This window comes from Mastigoproctus giganteus, chromosome 6 (assembly GCF_048544385.1).
Source record: "Mastigoproctus giganteus isolate SK-2022 chromosome 6, ASM4854438v1, whole genome shotgun sequence".
In the NCBI taxonomy this organism is placed as follows: domain Eukaryota; kingdom Metazoa; phylum Arthropoda; class Arachnida; order Uropygi; family Thelyphonidae; genus Mastigoproctus; species Mastigoproctus giganteus.
This window is the reverse complement of record NC_143580.1, coordinates 139,580,944-139,608,638: the sequence shown is the minus strand read 5'-3', so window position 1 is coordinate 139,608,638 and position 27,695 is coordinate 139,580,944. Positions and strand designations below refer to the sequence as shown.

Sequence of the window (27,695 nt, the reverse complement as noted above, 5' to 3'; positions counted from 1 at the left end):
CCCATAACAACGCTGAGTTGTTGCCTGATTTCCTTACACTCCTTGCATCGTGCACACACAAAGACATGCCCCATGGCAGTATCGTGTTCCGTACTTGACTGCTCCACAAACATCAAGCAAGTAGTGCATTTTGAAAGGCTGTGATTCAGAGGGCAACTGTCCCCCCTCAGTTCTGCCCTGAGCCACAGCACTCCCATTAGCTTGAGCCTTTTGCTTTGCTGCTCTGGTCTGAGTCATGATTTTGATTTAATTTCAATAAAATTCCAATTTCAGTACAAAATTAAAACCCTAAACTTGTATCCCAACATAGTTATAACGCTATATTTATGTTTCAGTATCTAGTGTTATCTACGAAATCCCTTTATATAACTTCCGTATCAAGTTAAGTATTAATTATTTATTTTTACTAATTATTTATGTTACGTAACCTAAGTCGTTATGTGTATAGTTAAAAGTACAATTTAATTGACAATGAAGTTCAACAAGATTAATAGATTTTACTGATTAATTGACAATATCATGTACTGTACTATGCTATATTAAGCTTGTGCTATCTAGTTCGAGATATTTTGTATCGCGTAACAATGGCGGCAATTTACGAAAGGTAAACACATGGATTTGATACCCTTACCGATACTAAGTAATACCTACAAAATCTATATCTAAGTTACTTTAAACTAAGTATCGTAAATAGGAATATAAAGCTACTCTAGAAAATAAGTTAATATGTCAATTTAAGCTAATAAAACAGAAAATAAATCAGAAAAAACTCTCTGTTCCAGGAGCGGCAAAAAGCTACGTCCGCACAGGTTACGCTCGTTCTCAAAAGCTGTTAGTACTGAACAATTCTAAAAGACTAAATGAGTTTCTAACATATAGCAACTAGAGTTTTTTTTTATATAATAAACTAGTTACAAATGCTTCTAGTTGCTAACTGCTATTAATATGTATTTATTTGAAGATATCTGTTTTATTTGTATTGCTGAAAAAGGAAAATAAGATTAATGAAAATGCCCCAAACCATTCTCTGTATACACACTAAATCACTAGTGCTGACGTTTTCCCTTTCTTTCTATTACATCAGTAATCCCTTTATTTCATCTTCTATTTTCTGTATTCTCCTATTATCATTATAACTCACAAGCTTTCACCAAAAAACGGTTTTTCACCCCGCAACGACACATTTAATCCTGGTCACGATTATTTATTTATTTTATTTTATTTTTTTTATGTGAACCCCAAACACGAGAGGTATTAGAACCTATAGTACTTAGTACCGTGCTTGGGTTGGAGGTTGAGAAGACAAAAGAAGATATTTGTTCACATTGGACTTGAACTTCTGTAGATTGTAATTTTCAGGAAATACGTATGAAGGAAGGTTGTTCCAGAAAACGGCAGTTAAATGAATAAATGAGGAAGATGAAAACCTGGTTCTGTGGGTTTGAACTTGGACAGTAAATGGATGTTGGCTGGTGGTGGCACGTGTTCGGACTGTTTTGAAAGAGAGAGCAGGAATTATAGAAGCCAATTCAGAAGAACAGTGCCCGTGGAAGTATCTGTAGAAGAGGCATGCAGCAGAAACAGTACGTCTATGAGAAAGCGAGTGGAGAGACTCTGTTAGAGATGAATCATTAATTAACCTAACCTGCCCTCTTCTGAATGTAATCAAGAAGCCTGAAAGAGGTTTTGGGGGCACCACCCCAGATGTGGAAACAATATTCCATGGCAGGGCGGATTTGCGATTTATACAGAGTAAGCAGTTGTTTGGAAGAAAAGTAACGCCGAGAGAGAAAGAGAAAACCAAGTTTTTTAGATGCAGAGGAAGCAATATTTGTAATGTGCTTGTGCCAAGAGAGATTAGAAGTCAGGGTAATCCCCAAGAGAGATATATCATTTTGCCTAGAAATCAGAGTGTCACTAAAGATAAGCATAGGAGCAGAAGAATCCTTTTTGCGATATATAAAACAAGACTGAGTTTTAGAAGGTTGAAATCAACTAAGTTGTCTTTGCCCCACTGGAGAATTACCTGAAGATCGGCATTTAAGGAATTGGTAGCAGATTTTCGAGAGGTTGAAGCTGATTGAGCAGGACAAGATTTCTCAAAATGGAAAGTTGAATGCAATGTGCTATCATCGGCAAAACTATGGATAGGATTTCCAGTCAATGGAAGAAGGTCATTAATATACAAGAGAAAAAGACTGGGGGAAAGAACTGAACCTTGGAGGACACCGGCATTAGTGGAGAAGTTAGATGACAGAGAGCCATCTACCATCACCCTCAGTGAGCGATCAGAGAGAAAACTGGATAACCAATTACTAAAACATTTGGAAAACCATAAGATGGAAGCTTGTTTAGAAGACTTCTATGCCAAACACGATCAAAAGCCTTTGAGATGTCAAGAGCAACTACTTGTGTTTCACCGAACCTTTCCATTGAATTAGTCCATAAATGGGTAAAATAAGCCAGAATATCACCAGTGGATCAACACTGGCGATTGTTGATCAGACGGAAGGTTTCTAGGTAGTTTAAGAGTTGGCGGTTAATTGATTTCTCCATTACTTTAGAAAGAGTAGAAGTAATTGCAATGGGACGATAATTGGATGGGAGGGATTTGACTTTTTTAGGAACTGGCTGGATACGAACAAATTTCCAAGCAGAAGGAAAAACACCTTTTTAATAAGAAAGTGAAAAAAGGCGGCAAAGAATAGGAGTATGTTCAGGAGCACAGATTTTGAGAACAACTGGAGAAATACCATCAGGACCTGGAGCTTTCTTAGCATCAAGATTCATCAAAATCCTTCTGATATCCTTTTGACGGAAGACCACAGGAGGCATTGAATGGAGCGTGTTGGGGAATGGTGGGAGGTGTTTTACCGAGATCATTAATACATGAGCTGGAAGAAAAATGGGATGCTAGCAGGTCAGCTTTATCCTTGGCTGAAGTGACAACAGAACCATCTGGTTTGGACAGAGGTGGAAGCAGAGATCGGCAAAAGTTGTGGCCAATAGCTTTGGCAAGAGACCAGAATGCTCGGCTACCATTAGGGCAAGAAGCAAGTTTTCTACTCTTAGCCTGTTCAAACTCTAGTTTGGACTGATTAATAACTGCTTTACAATTGTTGCGAGCTTTGGTGTAGGCAGAAAATGAAACTGAAGAATTAGAAACAAGCCAATTACGATATGCAACATTCTTCTCTTGAACAGCCTTAGCACATTTATTGGAAAACCAAGGTTTAGATAAAGGACGAGATTTTAAAGTGGAGTGTGGGATAAAGGATTCCATTCTTGCAAGAATAATTTCACTAATACGATCTGAGCAAACGTTGATATCAGAAGTTTTGAAACAGTAATCCAACCAAGGAAAAGAAGAAAAGAAGTCATCCCATTTTGCATTCTTGTAATGCCAAACAACACAAGGTTGGGAATAGCCATGAGATAAAGGTTCCATTGGAGAAGAGACAATCACCAAGTTGTGATCTGAAGTACCCCTCACTTCAACCGTGTACTTAGAGGGATTGTTTGTGAGAAAAAGATCAAGCGTATTGGCTGTATGATTAGGATTGTCCGGTATTCTTGTAGGTAAATGAACAATCTGTGCTAGGTCATTAGTAATTGTAAAAGCCTCAGCATCTCGACCACCTGGGTCGGTGTGACTAGAAAACAGAAGCCAGCTGGAGTTGTGAACATTAAAATCACCAAGGAAAATTATCTCACTGTTAGGAAAGTTGGACTGGAGATAATCAAGTTGCAAAGAGAGGAAGTCAAAGAGCTCCAAATGATTAGTGGAGTTGGGAGAATGGTAGAGACAACAGATGAATTTGACACAATGAGGTAGAGAGATTTTAAGCCAGAGAAGATCAAAGAGAGGAGATTCCAAATTGCCAAGTCTCTGACAGGGAATATCAGAATGGACATATGCACAAGTACCACCTTTGAGGCGAAAGGAATCGTACAGCGAATAATTTGGGCATCTGAGATGAGCAGTAGTTGAGTCAACCGATAACTGAGATTCTGTCAGAAAAAGTACATGGGGTTTGGCAGACTGCAAGTGGAAATGGACATCATTGACATTAGAATTGAGACCACGTATATTTGTGAAATGAATTAGGAAGTGCTTGGGAGGTTTAAATCTTTTCGCAGATAAGCTTGCTCTATTAGTTTGACAATTCATGGTGTATTCAATAGTAAGAAAAAGTGGGTGGGACATGCTGTATGAAGTAATGAAATTTTTGGATATGGCTTACACGTGGTGAGAATATACCCAGATCCTTGACATAACGTGGCCTCGACAATGCTCCCCGCTTACACACTACTCGGACTCCCTCCAGTCACTATCTAGCAGAGTAGAGGTAGCAAGATTATACACTAGCTGATCCGGAAGCCTCCTAGAGAGTTACTAATAGGTTTGGTCCAGTGTACTAACTAGCGGCCAGCCTGCAAACACCGTTTTAGAGCTGTATCCTCGAAATGTAAGGAATATTGGATCTCGCCACGACGTTCATCATAACTTCAAAAGTCATCAATCATACTGCAACAGTGTTCCACACTGTTGCAATGTGGAACACTGATTAGCAACTGTGTTCCTCAGGGGTTTTCCATCTTATTATGCACTTGCCTATCAACGTACTCATGGATTACTCGGCTTCCAGCAAGACCGCACGACACTGTGTGTATCTGGAAAAACCCAGGTTTCAATATGACCTTCTAGCAGTTAAATTAGGACAATAAATCTTGCACCCTCAAGCCCACTCAGACTTAAATAAGAGTGAAACCGCAGCAACAAGATAGCGTTGTGATTAAACTCAAAGGTTCCTTAAGTTGACCTTTGAGCCCCCGCAAATAATGGTTCCTTAAAAAAAAAAAATGTTCAGTGAATTGTGTGTAACTAGATGGAATAGTCAGGACGCAAAATAGTAAACAAACAAAACAAGGTTTATTGAACATATAAGTATACAAATGAATACAATAGAACTGGTACATAGTTTAGATTAATTGGTATGTGCTTGTTAGGTAAATTAACAGAATCAAACATTATCTTGCTGTTAGCAATATTATAGTTTTGTAATGTTCTTCATGTGGCTTTTCCACTAATTCTCCAGCAAGTACAAAATGATTTGTGTTTTTCATAACATACCACCGTTCAAAACAAGAAGAGGGAACTATATTAACTTAATAGTGTAATTAGTATTTTTGATAACTAGGTGATAAGGCACATTATCTGTTAAAACTAAGTATTAAGCAGATGGTACAACAATTGTCTAGGTATATATATATCTTGCACCCTCAAGCCCACTCAGAGTTAAATAAGAGTGAAACCGCATACATACATACATATATATATATATATATATATATATAGATATATGTATGTATGTATGTATGTATGTATGAGGAAAGATGTCTTATAAATGCATTAAAACGTGTGCAGATGGTAGGTTCAGCTTTGGCCAATTTAATACAGTTTGTTATTAAACAATAAGGGTTTACTTACCCGAATAATTCTGCACATCCTCGGGGGAGGAAGTTCTGTACCAGACGTCATTATGGTTCTTTTCTCATCTTTTTCTAGTAATTATTATTTTACTTCTTCTTCACACATTGACAAAAATCAGCCAAGACTCTCTCACTGCTCTCATCTTCCTGTCATGTCTCACCCAAAGTTAATGTATCCCTGCTTACCCCTTCCAAAATATATATATATATATATATATATATATATATATATATCTCTGCTTCCCCTGAACTGAAATTTATCACGACCTTTTACTGATCTCACGCGTCAACAATGTATGGAAAGCATTACACTCGTGACTGCCAACTCGTGGTATTTGACACTCTAATAATGATATGTTATATTAATGTGTTTATAAAGTTCTGATTACTCAAGACGTGCTGTGTCTTGTTCTCTAATTCTACTCGTATAACAATCTACACCGTTCTTAGGACCTTGCGTGATCGACACTTGTCCGCTCACGGGAGAACAGCGTGACGTCACTGTAGTGTAGCATTACAGCGACTGCACCCCTGGGGTGATTGGAAACGAAAGTTAAAGTGGAAGCTCCGTCGAAGTGACGCTATTTCTTTGTTGTACAGACCGTGGAAAAAAGTATCAGGCACTATGAGCAAAAATACTTCTTGAAAGCAAGCGAAAGGGCTAAAAAATGAAAATATTTTTCACACACCAATTTTTGGACAACTTCAATGGAAAAGTTCGGTGAAACAGAAGCAGTTGCTCTTGTCATCTCAAGGGCTTTCGATCATGTTTGGCCTAAAGGTCTTCTAAATAAGCTTCCATCTTATGGTTTGCCAACTGTTTTTTGTAATTGGTTATCCAGTTTTCTCTCTGATCACTCACTGAGCGTGATGGTAGATGGCTCTCTGTCTTCTAACTTCTCCACTAATGCTGCTGTCCCCCAAGGTTCAGTTCTTTCCTCCACTCTTTTCCTCTTGTATATTAATGACCTTCTTCCACTGACTGGAAATCCTATCCATAGTTTTGCCGATGATAGCATATTGCATTCCACTTTCCATTTTGAGAAACCTTGCCCTGCCGAATCACTTCAACTTCTCAAATATTTGCTACCAATTCCTTAAATGCCGATCTCCAGGTAATTCTCCAGTGCAGCAAAGACAACTTAGTTGATTTCCATCCTTCTAAAACTCAGTCTTGTCTTATATCTCGCTTAAAGGATTCCTATGCTTATCTTTGGTGACACCCAGATTTCTAGGCAAAATGACTACCAATCTCTCTTGGCACAAGCACATTACAAATATTGCTTCCTCTGCATCTAAAAAAATTGGTTTTCTCTTTTGCTCTCAGTATTACTTTTCTTCCAAACATCTCTCCTCTCTGTACAAATCGCAATTCCGCTCTACCATGGAATATTGTTCCCATATCTGGGGCAGTGCCCCTAAAACCCCCCTCTCAGCCTTGTAGGTTCCATTCAGAAGAGGGCAGTTTGGTTAATTAACGACTCATCTTTAACAGATTCTCATGGGCACTCTTCTTTTGAATTGGCTTCTATAATTCCCGCTCTCTCTTTCCAAACAGTCCGAACATGTGCCACCACCAGCCAATATCCATTTACTGTCCAACTTCAAACTCACAGAACAAACTTTTCATCTTCCTCGTTTATTCATTCAACTGCTGCTTTCTGGAACAATCTTCCTTGATATGTATTTCCTGAAAATTACAGTCTACAGAAGTTCAAGTCTAATGCCAACAAATATCTTCTTTCATCTTCTCAACCTCCAACCCAAGCATGGTACTAAGTACTATAGGTTCTATACCTCTCGTGTTTGGGCTTTTCAAAAAAAATCAGTACTTCAAATTCTTGATTGATTTTACAATTCAAAAAGCAGCAGTTGTAGGTCCTGAAGTTACTAGGTTTTCAGACTTCCTGCCTGTAATAAGAATGAACTGTGCACTCTGGTACTGGATCTAGATAATTTTTTTATTTATTTATATTATTGTTTTTTTACCATTTGAGAACCAATTTTAAGATGTACTCAAAAAAGTGTGCACTTATAATCAGTTCATGATACCACATAGAAAAAAAAAAAAAAAAAAAAAAGTGGTGATTTTTATGAAAAGACTGCTGGGTGTGAGAAATATGTATCATATTTATTAATTTTACTCAGTTCATCAGTGGTTATATGGAATTGGAAGTAATTGTGAAAATGCACCATTTTCTAACTTTCACCATAGCATGTATATATTAATTTCAAATATTTTATATAACACTACTGATAGTTGAGAATGACATTTACTTACTTTTTGTTGTTTTTGTTTTCCTTTTCAAAGAAACTATTATTTTTGGTTCGAGACTGGAGTTATCCATATGATGCTTCTTATGGAACAGGTGGCGGTAAAAAAATTTTGAACAGAAGGCTAGAAGTAAGTTGCTATGATAGAGAACCACTGTGATAGCTGAAAGTAACAATTTTAAGATAGTTTAAAATTAAGACTTGAGTGAAAGTCATACATAGATATTAACCCTCTGCTAGGCATGTTGGTAGCAAATGTCCACCATAACAACCTAAACTTGATATTAAAAATATCTATTAAAGTGATGTTAATGTATATTCTAGTTTTGTTTCATTAGTAGTTTGACTTTAGATCTGTATCATCAATTAAAGAATTTGTTATTGAAGAAATTGTGTCATAAAAGAAAAGAAAATGGCTTTTTTTAGACTTCTATAAACATTTTCTTATATATAATTATCAAGTGCTCTAAAATGTGAATTTACGATTATTGTACAGTTGTTCAAGCTTGTTTGATCATAGTATCTTGCAATGCCAACACTTTGCTTGTTTAAGTTCATTGCCAGTGTCACGTTATATCTTCTTCGGGTCCAAGACAAAATGGAATTTGAGGGCCCATCTAAAGAAATAACTATTAAAGAATGTTTTCAATTTCACTTTATTATGATAAGAAAACAAACAAATGATATGACCCAAGAACTAAATATAAAATCAGTAAAACCATCAAAATCGGTAAAACCAAAAAAAAAACAATTACCAAAAAAAACTATATGTTATTGGGTTCACATTGCGATGTTTTCACAATACCTCCATTTATTTCTACGGGATGCAAAATGTGTTTCCACAATTTTTTTTAAGTTTACAAAAAAGAAAAAACTTACGTAAAGTCGAATTTATGGAAGTCGAGTACAGCAGACTCACGATTTACCGGGAAGCAGATTAACCAGGACACTTCAAGACTTCAAATAAAAAAAAAAATTTTTAAATCAACCAAAAATCATAAAATTCAAGTAATAACTAGAATATAAACATGTTTTGCAAGTCGGAAATAAGCGACAAGAAGCAGTATTATAAGTCGTCATTGGGAGATTAATGTACCTATTATATTGTGTATCGCAATCCCGCTGTCCTCACACACGCCGCTCAAAAAAAGAGAAACAAATGTTTTAGTGCATCACGCCGATTGTTGTGTTCCGTTGCACCGCAAAAAGAAATTTTGTTTCATTATTTATGTTGGCAGGGTTGTCAAGGACACTACTGACACTATGCTGCTGCAACAGGATTTGGAAAGGTTGAGCAGATGGGCTTCGAGGTGGCAAATGAAGTTTAACATTGACAAATGTAAAGTACTACATATGGGAAACAGCAACCCCAGAGCAACGTATCAACTGTGTGGTACTACACTAACAGTGGTAGAGAGTGAAAGGGACCTGGGGGTGGTTGTGCAGGCAGATATGAAGTTCTCTGAGCAGTGCAGACGGGCTGCAAGAGTAGCTCATGGTGTATTGTCAATGATATATAGGAATTTTTCTAGCAGGGATAAGGAGGTGATTATTCCCTTGTATAAGGCAATGGTCAGGCCACACCTAGAGTACTGTATACAGGCCTGGAGGCCTCATTTCAAGAAGGATGTAGAGCTGCTGGAACGAGTACAGAGAAGGGCAACTAGATTGGTGAATGGGACAAAGGGGTGCTCTTACGAAGAAAGGCTTAAGTTTTGCGAATTACAGTGTCTGGAAACTAGGCACCAGCGAGGTGATCTGATAGAGGTGTACAAAGCCTTGAATGGTTTGAGCATGCTCAATGCTGATGGGATTCTTCCTCTTGCTCAGAATAATCACCTGAGAGGGCATAAATTCAAATTGAGGAAAGACAGATGTAGGATAGATGTGCGGAAATTTGCCTTTAGCCAGCGGGTGGTTGGTAGGTGGAACAGATTTCCAGCCCTTGTCGTGGAAGTTGATAGCCTAAATAAGTTTAAGGCTCAGCTGGACAGGTATTTCGAACGAACAGAGGGGTGAAGTGGAAGTGGTTAGTTTTTATTTATTTATGTTACTTTTTTTTTTTTTTTTTTTTGGCTGATGCTGCATAAGCTTGCTTTCTTGCATCAAATGCCTCTACTAATGCTAATGCTAATGCTAATGCTAGGGATGTCGAAATTTTTGTTATAGTAAATATTTTTTTGATTCTTGTTTATTTCATAAACAAGAATCAAAAACCTGCTTGCTGACAGTGAAGAAAAATGCCAACACATGGTCATTAATAAAAAATTGTAAAAACATGTTTTTGTAGGTGGGAATTTTATTTAAAAAATGGATCTTTCACAACTGTGTTTATAACAGATTGAAAATAAAGTTGATTTTAAAGAAGTGAACAATTTTGAATTATTTTTTGTATTTTATTAAAAACATAATAATGGCTGAAAAAGTCCACCAGCTTGGCTGCTACCATTATATTTTTATTGTGCCCATTAGTGAGTAAATTCTTAAACAGTTATTTGAAATTAAATTGAAAACACTAAGAAACCACATGATGGCATAGCAAAATTATATGCTCTTTTACTCAGAAATCTAGGTGAACTTAGATAGTGTTTTGGTTTTAGATTTTTCTTTGTGAGTTGTTACCAAGTCTAATGTAAAGAAAAAAATAACTAAAAAAATTAGTTATTAAAAATTAGTTATTAAAAAAATTAATTAAATTATGAATTAAACATGTATGAAATTTTTATACTATTGTATATCTAATCTTTAAAAATATGATTCTAAACTGATAAAGATGTAATCAAATACAGTTTTTGGCTGGTTCTTAGAATGTTTAACCTTGAGAAATTTCATATGTCCTGGAAGACTGGGAGGAGACTGTCAACTTGTGAGGCTAGTCAAAAAATAAAGTAGCAGGAAAGAATTAGATCTGATTACTAGAGTAGATGACGATTTGAAGGTACCAAAGTAGTCTTTTTAGGATTGCAAGATAGGAACTTGAAATTCATAACTAAAGAGATATGACAATATTAAAAAAAAATGGTTAAGATTGACATTGGATGTACAGAAAGCCTGAAAATGCTAAGTAGAAGCAGTGGTGTGCTGGAGCCAGCTCGCACGAGCCGGTTGTTAAACCCGACAATGGCTATAAACTGTAAAGCAGCAAGCATTTCAGTCCACAATGGCTACAGCATTTGGGCAATAAACTTGTATATGGTGACATGGAAAATCCAGCATGGGAGGTGCTTATTTTGGCACCCTTTGTTCTTCCTTTCCCTCACCCCTTCCCTGCACAGTAGCCTGTGTAGGGATTATCTCGGCTAACAATTTTACTGGAATATTATTTCCAACAAACACCCTGCTTCAGTCCCATCCCATTTTCAAGTGCTATTAGTCTGCTGAGTTGAAAATTACCATAGTGAAATTAACTAATTACAGGCACTCCCTGACTTACATTAGGGTTGCGTTCTGTGGAACTCTGCGTAAGTCGAATTTTACATAAGTGGGAATTTTCCTAAATACTTGTGCAGCCCTCTCAACTATGCTTGCTGAATTTGATTGAAGCAAAAAATAAATGTTCAATGAACATGTAAGTAGAATTATTTATTCAATTTTTTTTATCACATGCGTAGGAAAAATTACAAAAAATGGGAGGGGACAGTCAGAATGTCAGCAAGTTTTACCTTTCAAGCATTGTTGCCAGAATCAACGTCTCCAGCTGATAAGTACACCCCTGCAGAGGTTGAGGGCTGTGTAAATTTAGAAGGTTTTGGTTTTTTTTTTTTTTTAACACATCACAAAATTTCCGAATCAGCACTGGCAACTTCACTGCATACTTTTAACTTTGTGGAAACCAGTGCGATGCTTGAACCTATTAAATGACCCATTGCATGCCACAAACTTGACTGGGTTTGCCGTACTAGTCCTTAATACCTTCATAAATACTTGTTTCTTTTGCTTGAATGGCCATTAGACTCAGGGGCACTCGCTTCTAACTCTAATTTTCCATCCATATTAGTAGCTTTTCCATCTCCTATATAGCACCTGAAAGCTGTTTTGTGATCACTATTGATCTTAAATGCATTGATCCTTTAACATGTTCTTTTATATTGCACTGTCCTTTGAAATAGCATTCACTGTTGAAGCAGCCAGACCTAATTCTCATGCAATAGATGACAAACTTTGCCCTTCTTCTTACTTCTTAATCATTTTCATCTTCATTTCTAAATCAATTTTGTTTGGTTTCCTACCACTGCCACTACTTGCACTTTCTGTTGGTCGCTTTCCCTTCATCATTGTAATAAGTAAATAGGAAAGAAGAAAAGATTCTGTTTATTTATTAATGTTTCTTATATGATTGAAGATTTTAGTGAAGGAGAACACATATCACCATAATAACATAAAAACCCTCACAATTCCAGTTATAGGGATTATTGCAAATTATACCCATTTAAAATCAGATGCACTGACAGAAAAGCCCAATAAACTCGTAAGTGCAAATTGTTTTATGGTTGTGACCTCCAGAAATGTTCTTTAGAAAAATATCAACAAAGGCATTCAAAATTGATTCTTATAATGGAACATATGATAGCGATGAAAGCGTAGCACTGCATTATAAAAATGACCTTTTAGAGAGATAAATAGCTTAGTTATATAGCGAAAATTTTAACTTCCTTATGTCTTGGAATGAATTATGAAAAAAACAATGTGTTATTGGGTTCACATTGCGATGTTTTCAAAATACCTCCATTTATTCCTACGTGATGCAAAATGCGTTTCCACGATTTTTTTAAGTTTACACCAGCCAGCAAAAACTTACGTAAAGTCGAATTTACGGAAATTGAGTATTATGTAAGTCAGGGAATGCCTGTGTTTATATAATTTCTATTACATCTACAAAATTGAAACTCTCAATTCTCAATCAATCAATCAATACAGGCAGTTCTTACTTCACGAGTTTTTGCGTTACGAGTTCCCGGGTTTATGAGTTTTTTATTCCCAAGTATCAACAAAATCGAAAATATGAACATTAATTGCAAAAAATGAATGTTAAACATTCATAAATACCGCATTCCAAACCATGTGCGTAGCTATACAATACAGTGTACCCCACTTTACGATATTAATCAGTTCCAGAGACACCATCCTATTGTTAAAATATCGTATTGTGAACCCAATAACACATTGTTTTTTTTGGTAATTCATTTCAAGATCTTGGAAGTTGAAATTTTTGCTGTATAACTAAGCTATTTACTCTCTAAAATATCATTTTTAGGTCACAAGCGTGACCTTAAGGCCATATAAAAGGTCATGAGCGTGGTTTGTAAATTGCATTAGTTACCAATTCAAATCATTAAAATGCACTACATTCTCATCGTTATGATATGTTCCATTATAAGAATCAGTTTTAAACGCCTTTGTGATATTTTTCTAAAGCACATTTCTGAAGGTCACGACCATAAAACAATAAAAACAATTTACACTTTCCAGTTTATTGGGCTATTCTGTTACTGCAAGCAATTATAAATGGTTAGTAAACTCGATCTTCTTGCATTTGCGAAAATACCGATAGCTGGAATTGTGTGGTTTTCTACGTTATTATGGTGAAATGTGTTCCCCCTTTACTAAAATCTTCAATTGTATAAAAAACATAAATTTTCAGAATCTTCTCTTCATTCCTTTTTTTTAAACTTCGTAAACTTGTTACTCCATGTGAATCATGTTAGTTGCAATTTGTGCTTGCCGTTGAAAGCTTATGCATGCAATCGTGAAATTTATAATTAAAAGAGAAGATTATCTTGGAAACAAACACTTCTTGAAACATTTCTGAAGAAGACGACTCCTTGTGCAACAAACCAACAAGTGCCGAGCCAATAATGAGTGATCAACGAGTGTGCATTTAATCAATGATGATAAACATTTAACTTTAACATTTGTAAGTCGTAAATAATTTCTCTATTATCATGATTTGCTTGATTTTACAGGCTACGTTTTAATTTCTTTCGATAATTCAATCATTGTTTAAACATAAACAAATTAGCTAACTAATTTCATTGTTGATAACGTAACCCCTATTTTTAACCTTATGTCTGTGGAAAATAAATTCCTGCTTTACGAGTTTTCGCTTTACGAGCGCGCATTAGGAATGAATTAACTTGTAAACTCGAGAACTACTTGTATACATAAACAGAAGTGTTTTCTTTGATGCCCTAACTTTAAAATTCTGAAAAATCTATTAATTAACACGCAAATAGCAATAATGTATGTTCAGGTATGCATTTTCTAATTATTCTCGAGAAAAAAATCAGGCTTTGACCTTGATTATAGAATGCTTCACTGAATTTGTTTGAATTTCCTGTGTGTGTGTGTGTGCGCGCTCTGCCGCTGGCTTAGGGGAATTATAAGTTACATGGAGCAATGAGTGACACTGAAGGCCCCCTCACTCACAAGATTAATACAGGGGGAAAAAATACATGCAACTGTTTCTTGGCATAAGAAACATAACCGAAAGAATTGCAATGAATTGTTTTTGCAAAACGAAAAGATCATACTTCCTTTCTTCAATGTGTATTGTATCTACTAACACAAAATCAAGGAAATTCATCCATTGGAAGCCACACTGGAAATCGAAAAAACTGGTATAAAACTGATAACACTGCAATGTGCATTTAATAAAAGAAAACTTTGCCTTATTGCAATTGTTTGTAGGGAATAATATCAGTACAGCACATTTTCTGGATGTGTATTTTTTCTTCTAACAAAATTTCCAGAAAATATTTCTATTGATAGCTGCGTTATAAAACTTAGAAAACTAGTGTCAGAGGAACTTCTTGTGAACATTCTTAAAATCAAACAGTGGCATAACCAGGGTTTTTTGTCAGACATTCACAAAAAAGGTGCCAATTGCCTAATCTACCTTTTATTTCTGGTTTTAAATAAAAGGTGCCTGAATATTTCGTATTACTAGATAGCGTAATACGAAGCACTCAATTAGGAATCTGTTAGCTTATTATAGTATTATTAATCTTATTAAATTTCATTGTTAATTAAATTGTATTTAAATGGAAATCATGACCAAGACTAGAGCTGCGAAGCAAAGATCACAGACTAGTGAGAGTTCTGTGACTCGGAAAAACAAAGGGGGCGATTCTCCAATGCATCACAGTCTCAAAAATGTACAAAATGTGAAATGGTTGCTAAACTTTCTAAAACACGACATGATCTAGCAAAGAAGGATGTCTTTGTGTGTGTGCTAGATATTTAGTGTCAAGAAATTAGGCGCCAACTCTGTTCTCATGGTTGTCTATGAGAGCTTGAGGTGTAGGGTAAATTCTCTCAAAGAAATTAATATGAGGGACCCATTAAGCTCTCAGATGCCCAGCTCAACAGCAAAGCTCACTCCTCTGCATCAGGCAACACAGAGGCAATCTCCAAGGCAGAATGCAATGGTCCCAAAGGAACTAGTTATTGTTGGTAACGCTATTGTCAGGGAGATGGGGAATATACTATGCAAGAAGGATAGGTGGAAAAGGACCAGGGTATGTCTTCCAGGGGCAAAAGTTGATAACGTTTGTAGAACAGATATCTTTTAAGGCCACAAAAAGTGATATTGTTGTACACGTTGGAACTAATGACATTAAGAGTAAGAGATCTGCAGATTTACTCAACAAGTACAGGTCAATGTTGAAAAAAAGTCGCGAGTTAGAGTTGAATGTGAAAGTGTCTCCAATTCTGCCCAGACACAATAGGAAGGAGTATATGACGAGAGCCTTGTCTATCAATTCTGCCCTGGAGAGATTGTGCAAGGCTCAAGTGGTAGAATTTTTTTCAGCCTGGTCTGTACTTGTTAACAGGAGAGACTGCTTCTACAGGGATGGAATACACTTAAATAGAAAGGGTACAAGAATATTTGCTGATGCTATCGAGGCAGTGTTAGGTGGGTTGGAAAACTGCTAGCTTGGGGGGATACACAGACTAAAAGGTTAACAGTGTCTGCCGGCAACAATATCTGCCCTTGATCAAGGCCTTTGATCAAGGCATCAAGGGCAGATATTGTTGTAATATCAGAGACATGGTGTCACACAGATATAAGCAGTGCATAATTGGAATTTGGGAAGTACAATGTGTACAGAAAGGATAGGAAGGGAGGAGGGGTTTTGCTGTTAGTTAAGAAACAATAAAATCTAAGGAAGTGCATCCAGTTGATATGGGTGGACAGTGCAATGTTGAGTGTGTTTGGTGTGACATAAACACTGGGAAAGCGAACCTGAGAGTAGGAGTGTGTTATAGGCCTAAAGACTCTGATGAGTACAATGAACAGTTGTACAGAGAAATAGAGTGGGTCAATAAATAAGAATGTCTTATAATAGGGGTTTTAACTTTCCAGATATTAACTGGAACTTGTGGTTTTGTCACTCTCACACTAGCAAGAATTTTGTGGAGTTATTGGATGACTGGATTCTACAGCAACGTGTCTAAGAGGCAACCAGAGGGAGTAGTACTCTTGATCTGATTATCAGCAGTGATTATTCATGCATTAAGAATTTGCAGATAAAGGTACCATTGTGTGACAATGATCACAATGTACTGATGTGGGAATTACTTAAAGATGTAACTACCATCAGTGCTAAAGGGAGAGCTTTTCGTTTTGTAAAGGTGATTACAGGGGTCTCAGACAGTTTTTAAATTCTGTACAGCGGGATTAACTGATGATGTTACCACATTGAATTCTAAATGGGAAGTCTTCAGGGACTTAATTTTGGAGGCTACTAGGCTTTTCATTCCAACTAAGAAATACTGTTCAAGGTTTAGGCCTAATTGGATGTCAGATGAACTAATGAGACTCATGGCAGAGAAGAAAAATGTATGGGATGCATATAAATTATCAGGCAACACAGATATACACTAGTCTGTAAACAAGTCACAAAAGAGGTTAGGCAGGCAAAGGCAGAGTACGAGAAATCTTTGGCAAAGAATGCAAAGAAAAACAGCAAGGAGTTCTTTACTTATGTAAACTCTAGAAGGAAAGGGATCAATCAGATTGGACCACTTAACATAGATGAGTTGACTTGATAATCATGCTCAGGTAGCTGATAAACTGAATGAATATTTTGCATCAACATTCACACATGAGGTGTTATTCAATTAGGTCAGTGCCAAAGTTTATCAAACGCTAATAGGGAGCTAAGTGATTTTATAATAACTGAGAGCAAAGTGGAGGAGAAATTGTTGAAGTTAATCATAAAAAAGGCACCTGGGGGTGGATGGGATCTATCCAGTTATATTAAAGGAGGCAGCAAAGGAAGTAAGCAAACCCTTAGCCATAATTATGAGAGCTTCCTTGGATGCAGGGGAGGTCCCCATGGACTGGAGGTGTACAAATGTATTACCAATTCACAAAGGGGGTTCAAAAGGTGACAAAAGTAACTATAGACCTGTTAGTTTAACTTGTGTTCCAGGGAAAATAATGGAGGCACTGGTTAAAGATGCATTGCAGGATCATCTAGACAAGTCTGCAGTAATAGTTAAGACATAGCATGGATTTGTTAAAGGGAGGTCTTGTCTGACCAATTTGATTAGATACTATGATGTGGTCACAAAGGAACTGAATGCCAAAAATAATTTTGATATCAGAAAGCTTTTGATACTGTTGCACATGGAAGACTTCTATACAAATTGGAGCAGTATGTCATTAAGGGCAAGTTGCTTCAATGGGCCGACCGGGCTAGCCAGGTAGGTAAAGTGCCTGCCTGGCAACCCAAAGGTCGCGGGTTCGATTCCCACCTCGGGCTTGGATCATAGTAAAAATGCAAAAACTTTGGGAGGTGCAATATGGCCATAGAAGCTGATGCGCCAACAACTAACACAAAAAAAAAAAAAAAAAAAAAATGCTTCAATGGATAAAGGGATGGTTGAGTGGGAGACGATAGAGACACTGGACACTGCCCTTCGTGGACTAATGTGGAGTTCCCCAAAGTTCGATGCTTGGCTCATTGTTGTTTTGTGTATTCCTCATGATATTGTTGAGAGTATATCAGGCTTAATGTCCAAGTTTGCAGATGATACAAACGTTGGCAGGGTTGTTAATGACAGTAAAGACAGTATCTACTGTAACTGGATAGAGATAAGTTGGGAAAATGGTCTGAGAAGCGGCAACTGTAGCTTAACATTGACAAATGTAAAAGTACTGCATATGGGTAGCAGTAACCCAAGAGAAATGTATCAACTGTGTGGTACTGCACTTAGGGATGTGGAGAGTGAAAAATACCTGAGAGTAATTGTGCAGTCATATATGAAGTTCGCTGATCAGTGCAGATGGGCTGCGAGAACAGGTCATGGTATCTTGCCAATGATATATAGGAATTTTGTAGCAGGGACAGGAGGTGATTATCCCATTGCACAAGGCAATGGTCAGGCCACACACTGAATACTGTGTACAGGTCTGGAGGTCTCATTTTAGGAAGGATGTAGAGTTGCTGGAACAAGTACAAAGAAGGGCAACAAGATTGGTGAGGAAAAGAAAGGGGGTGCTCTTACCAAGATAGGCTTAAGTTCTTCAAATTGCAGTGCCTGGAGACTAGACCCATGCAAGTTGATCTGATTGAGGTATGTAAGGCCTTGAACCGGTTGAGCAAGTTGAATGCTGATGGGATTCTTCTTCTTGCTCAGATTAAGAACCTAAGGGGGCATAGATTCAAACTGAGGAAAGACAGTTGTAGAATAGATGTGCAGAAATTTGTCTTTTGCTAGCAGGTAGGTGATTGCTGAGACAGAATTCCATCTCTTGTTTTGGAAGTTGATAGCTTAAATAAATTTAACGATGAGCTGGACAAGCATTTGGAGTGAATAGATGAGTGAAATCGGAGTGTTTTTTTTTTTTTTTGCGTCTGAAGCTGCATAAGCTTGCTTTATTACACTTGTGCCTCTGCTAATGATATGACAATTTTTATCTATGAACGCTGCACTCTTCATGTACCAATGTTATTAGTGGAGTCCACCCCATTAGGGTTCAATACTGGAACCCATTGTCATTTTTCTTTACTTATTTATGAATGTATATTAGGCTTAATGTCTAAGTTTGCAAATGATATAAAGGTTGAATGACATGATCTAGAAAGATAGATGGGCTGAGAAAAGGCAATTGAAGTTTGACATCGATAAATGCAAGGTTTCTTCATATGTGAGAGCATTAATTTCAGATTCATGTACCAGCTCTGTGCACCATACTCAGGCCAGTGGAGAATGAAAAAGACCTCTGGGTAACTGTGCAGTCTGAAAGTTCTCAGCCCAGCCAGGACAGCTCATGGGATTTTGTCAGTGATATACAGGTATTTTCCTAGCTGGGATAGGAAGATGATTATCCCTTTATATAAGGTAGGGTTTGGCACCACCTTGAATCCTGCATACAGGTCTGGGAGCCTCATTTTAGAGAATATTAGTTCTTTTGGTATGTATGCAGAGAAGAGTAGCAAGGTTGGTGAGGAGGAACAAAAGGGTGCTCTTCTTAGGAAAGGCTTCAGTTTTGCAAATTGCAGCATCTGGAGGTGAGGCACTACAAGATGTGATTGACACATTTAAGGATCTGAATGGATTGATTAAGCTCAATGCCAATTGAATTCTTCCTCTTGCTCAGACTATACATACATGGGGAGGGTCATAAATTCAGATTAAGGGAGAATGGTTGCAGTTAGATGTGCAGAAATATGATTTCAGCCAGAGGGTGGTTGATTGTTGGAATAGACCTCCATCTGGTGTAGAGATAGGTAGTTTGAATAAATCCAAGGATGAACTAGAAGAACTGGATTTCGAAGAACTGTAATGCAACACTGCATTTCACATGGACATGGTGAAATTTGTATCTTGCGTAATTTGCAACTATTGCTACTAATAATAAAAATAGAATGGCCCAACATAAAAAAAGACTAACATCTTTCAAGCAGAATAACAGCACTTATTTTTAATCCATAAGGATTTTATCTCCATTGAGGGATCCATTAGTCCATCAGAAATTGCTTCACCAATAATACAGCTGACACATTTTTGTGATAAATACCCTGGTGAGTTGAATGGTCATGATTCTCTCGCTCTCACAACACATTTTCTTCAAATGCTTCCGAACTTGAAGATAAATTGTTTTATTGATTGTTTATTCTTGGAAAATTAATTTTGAATGTTTAATACCTGTTTTATTAAAGAAAATGATAAGGATACAGTATATAATCTCCAAGTGTAAATTATTGCAATTTTAATTTTAATTATTTTTAAATGTAAAAAATTATTATAAAAGCTATATAAATAAGTGAAATTATTGTAATTTTCTGTCATTAATTTTTACCTGCTTCCCTTTTATATAGAAAATATCTGAAATATCCTTATCCCCAGTTGGTTCATATAACTAGATTCTGCTATTCGTGTTTATCCTTATGTATATGAGGTGTGGCTAAACAGTTCTGGGAATTGCCTTATAAGTTAAAATTGAATATACCAGTTATTTTGCTTTTGTCTCACTCAGAATTGTTCCCATGGGCAGCCCTATACAAAGGCAATTTCTTATGTCACGATTAGACATATTTCTGATAGGATTTGCAGATAGTATTGTACATCTGGATTTCCATTTAAGCCCCGAAACGTTGTCTTTGATACTTGGAAATAGAAAGAAGTCAGATAGAACCTTATCAGAGAATAGGGAGTATATGAGGGATCCATTAGTCCATCAGAAATTGCTTCACCAATAATACAGCTGACACATTTTTGTGATAAATACCCGGTGAGTTGAATGGTCATGATTCTCTCGCTCTCACAACACCTTTTCTTCAAATGCTTCCGAACTTGAAGATAAATTGTTTTATTGATTGTTTATTCTTGGAAAATTAATTTTGAATGTTTAATACCTGTTTTATTAAAGAAAATGATAAGCATGGTCTTGAATTTTGATTTGCTCATCCTCAGGTTCTGTTGTTTTTTTTTTTTTTTTTTTTTTTGTTTTTTTTTTTTGTTTGTTCTCCCTTTTCATCTTGCAATCATATTATAATATCCATGTTTATTTCCCTGTGATGATATAATCCAAAAATTTTGGTTCCTGAATTTTGTTTAAAAATATAAATGTAGGTATGCTGCCTCCTCACTTCACTAATTTAATATTTTTAAACCATTTTCACATATACCTTCTTAATTTCTAGATTAATCATTAAAATTTGATAATACATCTCTTTATCCATTACTAATTGTTTAGTTTTGTTTTGCTTGTCATACTTCCATTGGGATAAACAAGTTCCTGCAATATTTCAACATTATCATCAATTTTCGCTGTTGTTAAACTACTGGATCAAATTGTTGTAAACATTTTTTTTCTTCCTTCAAAAAATCATTTGTTCCATTTGAAATCTTATTCACTCAGTATTATTGACTCCCCATAAACTTTGTATAGTTGGAGTTTTCTTTATTCTACCTGAAGTTTCAGGTTCACATGCTGTACAGTGATTTTTAATTTTTTAACAAGAACTGCTTTTATTTAACGTTGTGGAATGCACAGGTACAACTTGCATCCACTGTAGTGTAATATGAAGAAACACTATGCAACATGTATTTCAGCTGTGTCATTGATCAGTACAACAATCCCTTACTGTCTATGGCTGTTCCTGGAACTTTCTAGCTACACCTTGTGCGTGCGTGCGTATGTGCCTGTATCATTAAATGAAGTAACTGCAATAATTTTAGATTTCGGACAAGCAGCATCCTGAATTACAACAGCTTCGTAAACACATAAGATCCTGCTTTACTGATGTGTTTTGCTTTCTTTTGCCTCATCCTGGTTTAAAAGTAGCTACACATCCAGCTTTTGATGGGAGGCTTTCAGGTATGATATAGAAAAATTTCTCTAAAGCTAAAAGTACAGTTATTATATTGAAGTTAGCTTATGTCATCTTATAATTTTAGTAATCTTAATTTTTTTTTTAGTGATTTAAGAATTAACTCTGGCCAATTGCTGAATACATATGATATCTGATATAGCAGTACATTAGAACTGTTTAATAACACACGGATAGATTATATAAGGTGCTGTTCAGGATGTTTTATACATATTTTATATACAAGTTGTGATCAGAAATTTCAGGCACTAAACTAATATTTGGGAAATTATGTTGGTTACTAGCTATCTTTATGGATCCTCTTCAAAGTAGTCTTCTTCGTGCAACATACAATTCTGACTCTTCTGCAACAACTTCTGGAAGCATTCCTGATAGACTTCTTTTGAAATGGCCTATAGTTCCTTTGTTGTATTGGCCCCAACTGCAAAGGAAACCATCCAGCTTTTTCTAAAGTATGTGAGCTGTAAAAAATGGAAAAAAAAAATTGAAAGTATAAAATCAAAGTTATGTATTCTGAGACATGAAAACAAGTTCTGTCAAACATGCCTAATCACTCATATTCAACAGTCACTTAATGCTGTTGTTCAGGTGTAATCTGAACAATTGTTACAGTTAAACCAAACATTTCTTTTGCTAATTGGGCCAAACCATGCTGCTGATGATCTGCAAAACAGCAGATAAATGAAACTAGTAATACTCTACTCAGTAATTAGAATAGGGTTTTTTGATTTTTTTTTTTTTTTTTTTGGTTTCAATTCAACAGATTCTAACAAAAACAAAACCTGTGGAAGTCTATAAGGCTGTTCAGTCATACACTGACATTAGATGATTCAAGGGATCATCTACTGCCATAGAAGTAGATGGTCATTCAGATGTTGGTGATACAGTGTTAGAATTGCATGCAAGTGATACCATGGAATCAATACTCCCATCATTTCTCAGAAAAGAAAAACTAAAGTAAGACCGACAGAAGTCCACCACTCATAAAAAACAGTCAGATCAAATCTTCCTTAACGAAGTCCAAACAATTCATACAAGGGAATTGCAGAGGACTATACAGTAATTTTGGTGACTTGAATGATATGCTTATTCAGATTATGTCAATGGCTGTATGCTTGCAGCCCTGATGGATAATCTTGACCTGTTAGTCCCCTATACTGACTACAGGCAAGTAATACGCAGTAAGGTACATTCTCAGTGGCAAGATTCGTGGCATCGCCTGGTTACAAACAAACTATATTGGATTAAGCCTGTTATCCATCTTTGGCAGTCCAGCCTATGCGGGGATTGCAAAGAGGAAATTGTTCTTGCTCAACTCCACATAGGACACTGTCATCTGACACACTTTTTTTTGCTGAGCATTAGCATTAGTAAAGGCATATGATGCAAGAAAGCAAGCTTATGCAGCATCAGCCGAAAAAAAAAAAAAAAAACCACTCCCATTTCACCCCTCCGTCTGTTCGAAATACCTGTCCAGCTGAGCCTTAAATTTATTTAGGCTATCAACTTCCACAACAAGGGATGGAAGTCTGTTCCATCAACCAACTACCTGCTGGCTAAAGGCAAATTTCCACACATCTATCCTACATCTGTCTTTCCTCAATTTGAATTTAGCCCTCTCAGGTGATTATTCTGAGCAAGAGGCAGAATCCCATCAGCATTGAGCATGCTCAAACCATTCAAGGCTTTATACACCTCTATCAGATCACCTCGGCGGTGCCTAGCCTCCAGACACTGTAATTTGCAAAACTTAAGCCTTTCTTCGTAAGAGCAACCCTTTGTTCCATTCACTAATCTTGTTGCCCTTCTCTGTACTCGTTCCAGCAGCTCTACATCCTTCTTCTGAAGGCTGATGACCCTCCTATGTGCGAGCAATGCGACACTATTTTATCCATTTAACATATTTTATGTGATTGTACCAGTTTTAGAAATGCTTGTTTTACTGCTTTTACCCATCTGACTGAGCCATATACACTCAGTTAGATTTTAAATGACAATGTGTCAGCAATTTTTAAATTTTTAAAATTGATTAATATATATACACTCATTTGAAATATACGATTTACTTTTATCATTATACTGATTTTATTTATTGATATGTCTTTATATATGTGCACTTTCGACGATATAACCTTTTTAAAGGTTACCAGTCTCATCTTTCTTGAATTTTAACCTTTTTCATGGTGCGCTATAACCTTGCTGTTTTTTGCATCACAAAAATCAAAAATTAATCAGTCAATCATGTATGCTCACAGAAGATTTTCCTGTCCACGCTAATTCCTCCTCAATTCGGGAATAATACTCTGTATAGAGTTAGAAGTACTGAGATGCCTACAATTCTGATGGGGTTTGTAATGCATCTTCCAGACATAATCAGTTACAAGCCTCATTAGAAGTTGTGACAGTTTGCCTTACAATAGAAATATCAATAATTCTTTCTTTAATTTATATTCCACCACTTTATATTTGCATCCAGACCAAATTGGACAATCTTTTCATTCAACTCACACCTTGGTGATTTCAATGGCACCTTGCACTATGGGTATTGCCTGCTGTGAATACAAGAAGGCAGATAATTGAGACATTCTTCAAAACCATAATCTCACTGTTAAATTGTGGCTCTCCAACTCTTATTCTGTCAATCCTTCTGGTGTCCAAGCTGCATAAGTTTTGACTTCTTACATATGGGTTCTACCTTTGCTTATTGATTTCTCCATCTGTTCAGCATCTCTTTTCATCTAAGTACCCTCCTATGTTGCTACTCAATAATGATTATTTCCTCATTTTCTGTTCAGTTTAAACCTAGCTAACCTCATGGTGAAATGTGACATTAGGAATGTTAAAAAGAGTAGAACAGAATAAATACTTTTCTTCTGACCTCTTCGGTAATCAATATGTATAACACCACATTGTTGGGTGTAACTAATAAGATTACTAGTTACATTTTATCTGCAACAGAAGTCTTGCCAAAATCTAACCATTGCAAGCATGTACACTTGAACTAATGGTGAAATGCAGATTGGTAAAAGCTAAAAGCAGATTGGTAAACTCTCAAAAATGCATGTATGATCAGTTCCATAAGTATATGACTACGATCAGCCTAATTATTTGCAGAAAACCTAAAAACAAAGCTATACAGATTAGACAAAAAACTAAATGTGACTCTTGGATGGCCTTTGCCTCTTTTTATTGTGAAAAATACCGACCTTCACCATATCTGGAAGAAAATGTCTTGAACAGGAAATTTCTCCCAACACAATCTCCAGTAATACAATTGAATGGGCTTGTCATCTCCTCTCCCACTAATATTGCAAATTCTTTAGCATGAAAAGTTATGCTAAAGAATATGAAAAGTTAAAAGTGCATTAAAAGTTAATTTTTAATGCATCTCTCGCTTCCATATAATCAGCCCTTCATGCTGATAGAGCTCAAAGGATCATTGATCAAATCTCCAAATAGTGCTGGGAGGAGCCAGATGGCATTCACTACACTATGCTTAGGCATCTGTGTGAAACTGATCTTTACATCTGATTGCTCTTCTACAGTGGGATCTATTGAGAAAACACCTATCCCCTCTCTCTTTTATTTGTGCAATACCAAAATCATCCAATCATGCAAGGGTCCCTCAGTAGTCCAGAACTACCGACCATTTTCATTGACAAGCTGTATGGGCAAAATTTTTGAAGGGATGATCTGTAAGAGGCTCACCTGTATTCTAAATTCACAAAAATCTTCTGTCTGATCATCAGTGTGGCTTCCGTAAAAACATATCTACTTTAGATATATTTCTAAAACTAAAATCGAACATTCAAAATGCAATTTGAGGTATGAAAAGGCTCTCAGGGACCAAATAAACATATGCTGACAATTTGATATTGATCCAATCCTCCACCTCCTGTTTCAAGTAATGTTCAAATATCTAATACAGTAGAGTGTTGATAATCCGAACTAATTGGGTCCTGGGTAGTTCGGACTTCCGATTTATTCGGATTTTCGAACTTATCAAAAATACTGTTCTGGAGACTAAAAATAAAATATATTTAATAAGTTTAGAAATAAAATCACTAAGTTGTACTTACATATTTTTATTCATAAATAAAACAAATGGAACTTTCAGCCACAATAACACATAAGTATAGGCTTTAGCGAAAATAACTAAGTTATTTTTTGCTTCACCGCTTTCGAACTTCGTTTGTTTGCTCACTCACTCTTTTCATTAAGAGTAGTTGAGTTGGACAGCATTCGGTTTATTGCTTGTACCAAGTCATCGCAGTCTAGTGGCGAATGCCTCACATGCATGCATCTAGTGTTGATGTCATTTTCTTAGTTGTATTCTTCATCTGTATCATTTTCAGGAGCTCCAGTTTCTTTTACATTCATAATTTCGTTTTCATTTAAAACAGGAAATCCTGTAGCATCAATATCATTTTCCTTCCATGCCCTTGCATCACCTTCATCACAATATTGAAACCCAGGGATTGACTGAAACAAGTTGATCATTTCATTCAATTTCTTCTGCAATGGGCCACAGATTTTTCCAAGCATTTCTTAAATTCTGTGCAGTGAGTGTTCCCACATGTCAGCTAACATGTAGCAGCTGTCCCTGAGACTGAGCTTTTTCGAAAAAGCTACGTTGCTTTCTGCTAAAAGTAAATGACGCAAGATTTGTTTTTTTGTAGATTCTCTTCAACTTTTCAATGAGTCCCTGGTCCATCGGTTGGAGGAGTGCGGTAATGTTTGAAGGAAGAAACATAACCCCAAATCAGTTATATATTTTGTTTAATGTTTCTACTGAAGGATTTTGATGGCACATTGTCTAGGATAAGCAAGAGCTTGCCCATTTTGCCTTCTCGTTCACAATACTTCTTGACATTCCAAATAAAGTGTTGGTAAACCATATGATATTACAAAGTGTAATGTTTAGTTAGTACTGTGTGCATATTAATTAAGCTATATATGTAAGCATAAATTTATTATTAGTTTGCTGACCTGTGGATAATATTCTTCCGATTTTCTTGTATCATTTAATTTTGTTAATTGGTAAGGTAATAAAAGTAAGTTTGTGCTTTATATCTTCATTTTTATAGCCTGTGGATTATATTTCTCCGATTTTTGCTTATTAGAATTGCCATTTGACAGAATCAAAATTCAATTCACAAACATCATCACAATAACCAGCTCTTACCATATAATTATGGTAAAATAAATAAATAATTGCTGGCTTGTTCGGATTATTGAAGTTTTCATTTTCAGCATTCTACTGTATAGTTTCTGAAGTGGCATGTAGGGGGGGTATGTTATATTGACATTGATCCTAAAATCTTCTCAGGAACTAACAGTGAATACAACAAGGAAAATGTGAACCTGACATTTCCTTATTGAGTATGAGTAAACATCTGAAACATACTTTGATTTATGTATACAGATAAATCAGAATTTTATGAGAGAAAATATTGCTGAATTTCTATTGGTCTGATTTGAATGAAATTTGGGATGGCTTAACATATCTTTATAAATGACCGAAATAATAAAAATTTCATTGAAATCCATTGAGTGGGAGCAAGGTGTAATGTCACGACAGTAGGCACTTCATGCTTTTGTGTAAATGCGGGCAGTCTGAAGATGCAGAATTTGTATAGAACACAGTTGGATTTGAGTTAATAATCTTGTAACAATGAAAGATTGGCCTTAACCAAATTAAAAAATAATAATAATAATATACAAATAGACAGACAAAAGAAGTGGCACTGTTATGCTCAACAAACAACTACTATAATAAAACAGATCTTCACCTCCTTATCTATAGTGAATGTTTTATTCATTTTAAATAAATACCCCAAAAAAGCAGTAGAAAAGAAGGATGAAACAATTCATCAAACAATTATTAACCCATGTGTAGGTATTCTGCTCCGTGAAGTATGGCCCAAAAAAATAAAATGAAATAAAAAATTAAGATATCTGGTAGAACAACATTAATTTCAGTCACAGTATTCCTTTAGCATCTTTTGTACTTTGAAACTGTATCATCAATTATGTTAAAATTGGAACATTATTGTCCTAAAAATTTATAACAAGTATACT

General features: G+C 36.0%; 1 protein-coding gene across 1 annotated transcript in view; it reads left to right on the top strand.

Annotated features, from left to right (window-relative positions):
- The window catches only part of LOC150084619 (atlastin-2-like), a 403,792-nt gene that overhangs the window by 169,030 nt on the left and 207,067 nt on the right, over positions 1–27,695 (top strand). The window contains exons 7-8 of the mRNA XM_090375357.1: positions 7,805–7,897; positions 21,463–21,601. Of these exons, the coding sequence (XP_090231483.1) occupies positions 7,805–7,897; positions 21,463–21,601 (232 nt within the window). The remainder of the gene's footprint in view (positions 1–7,804; positions 7,898–21,462; positions 21,602–27,695) is intronic.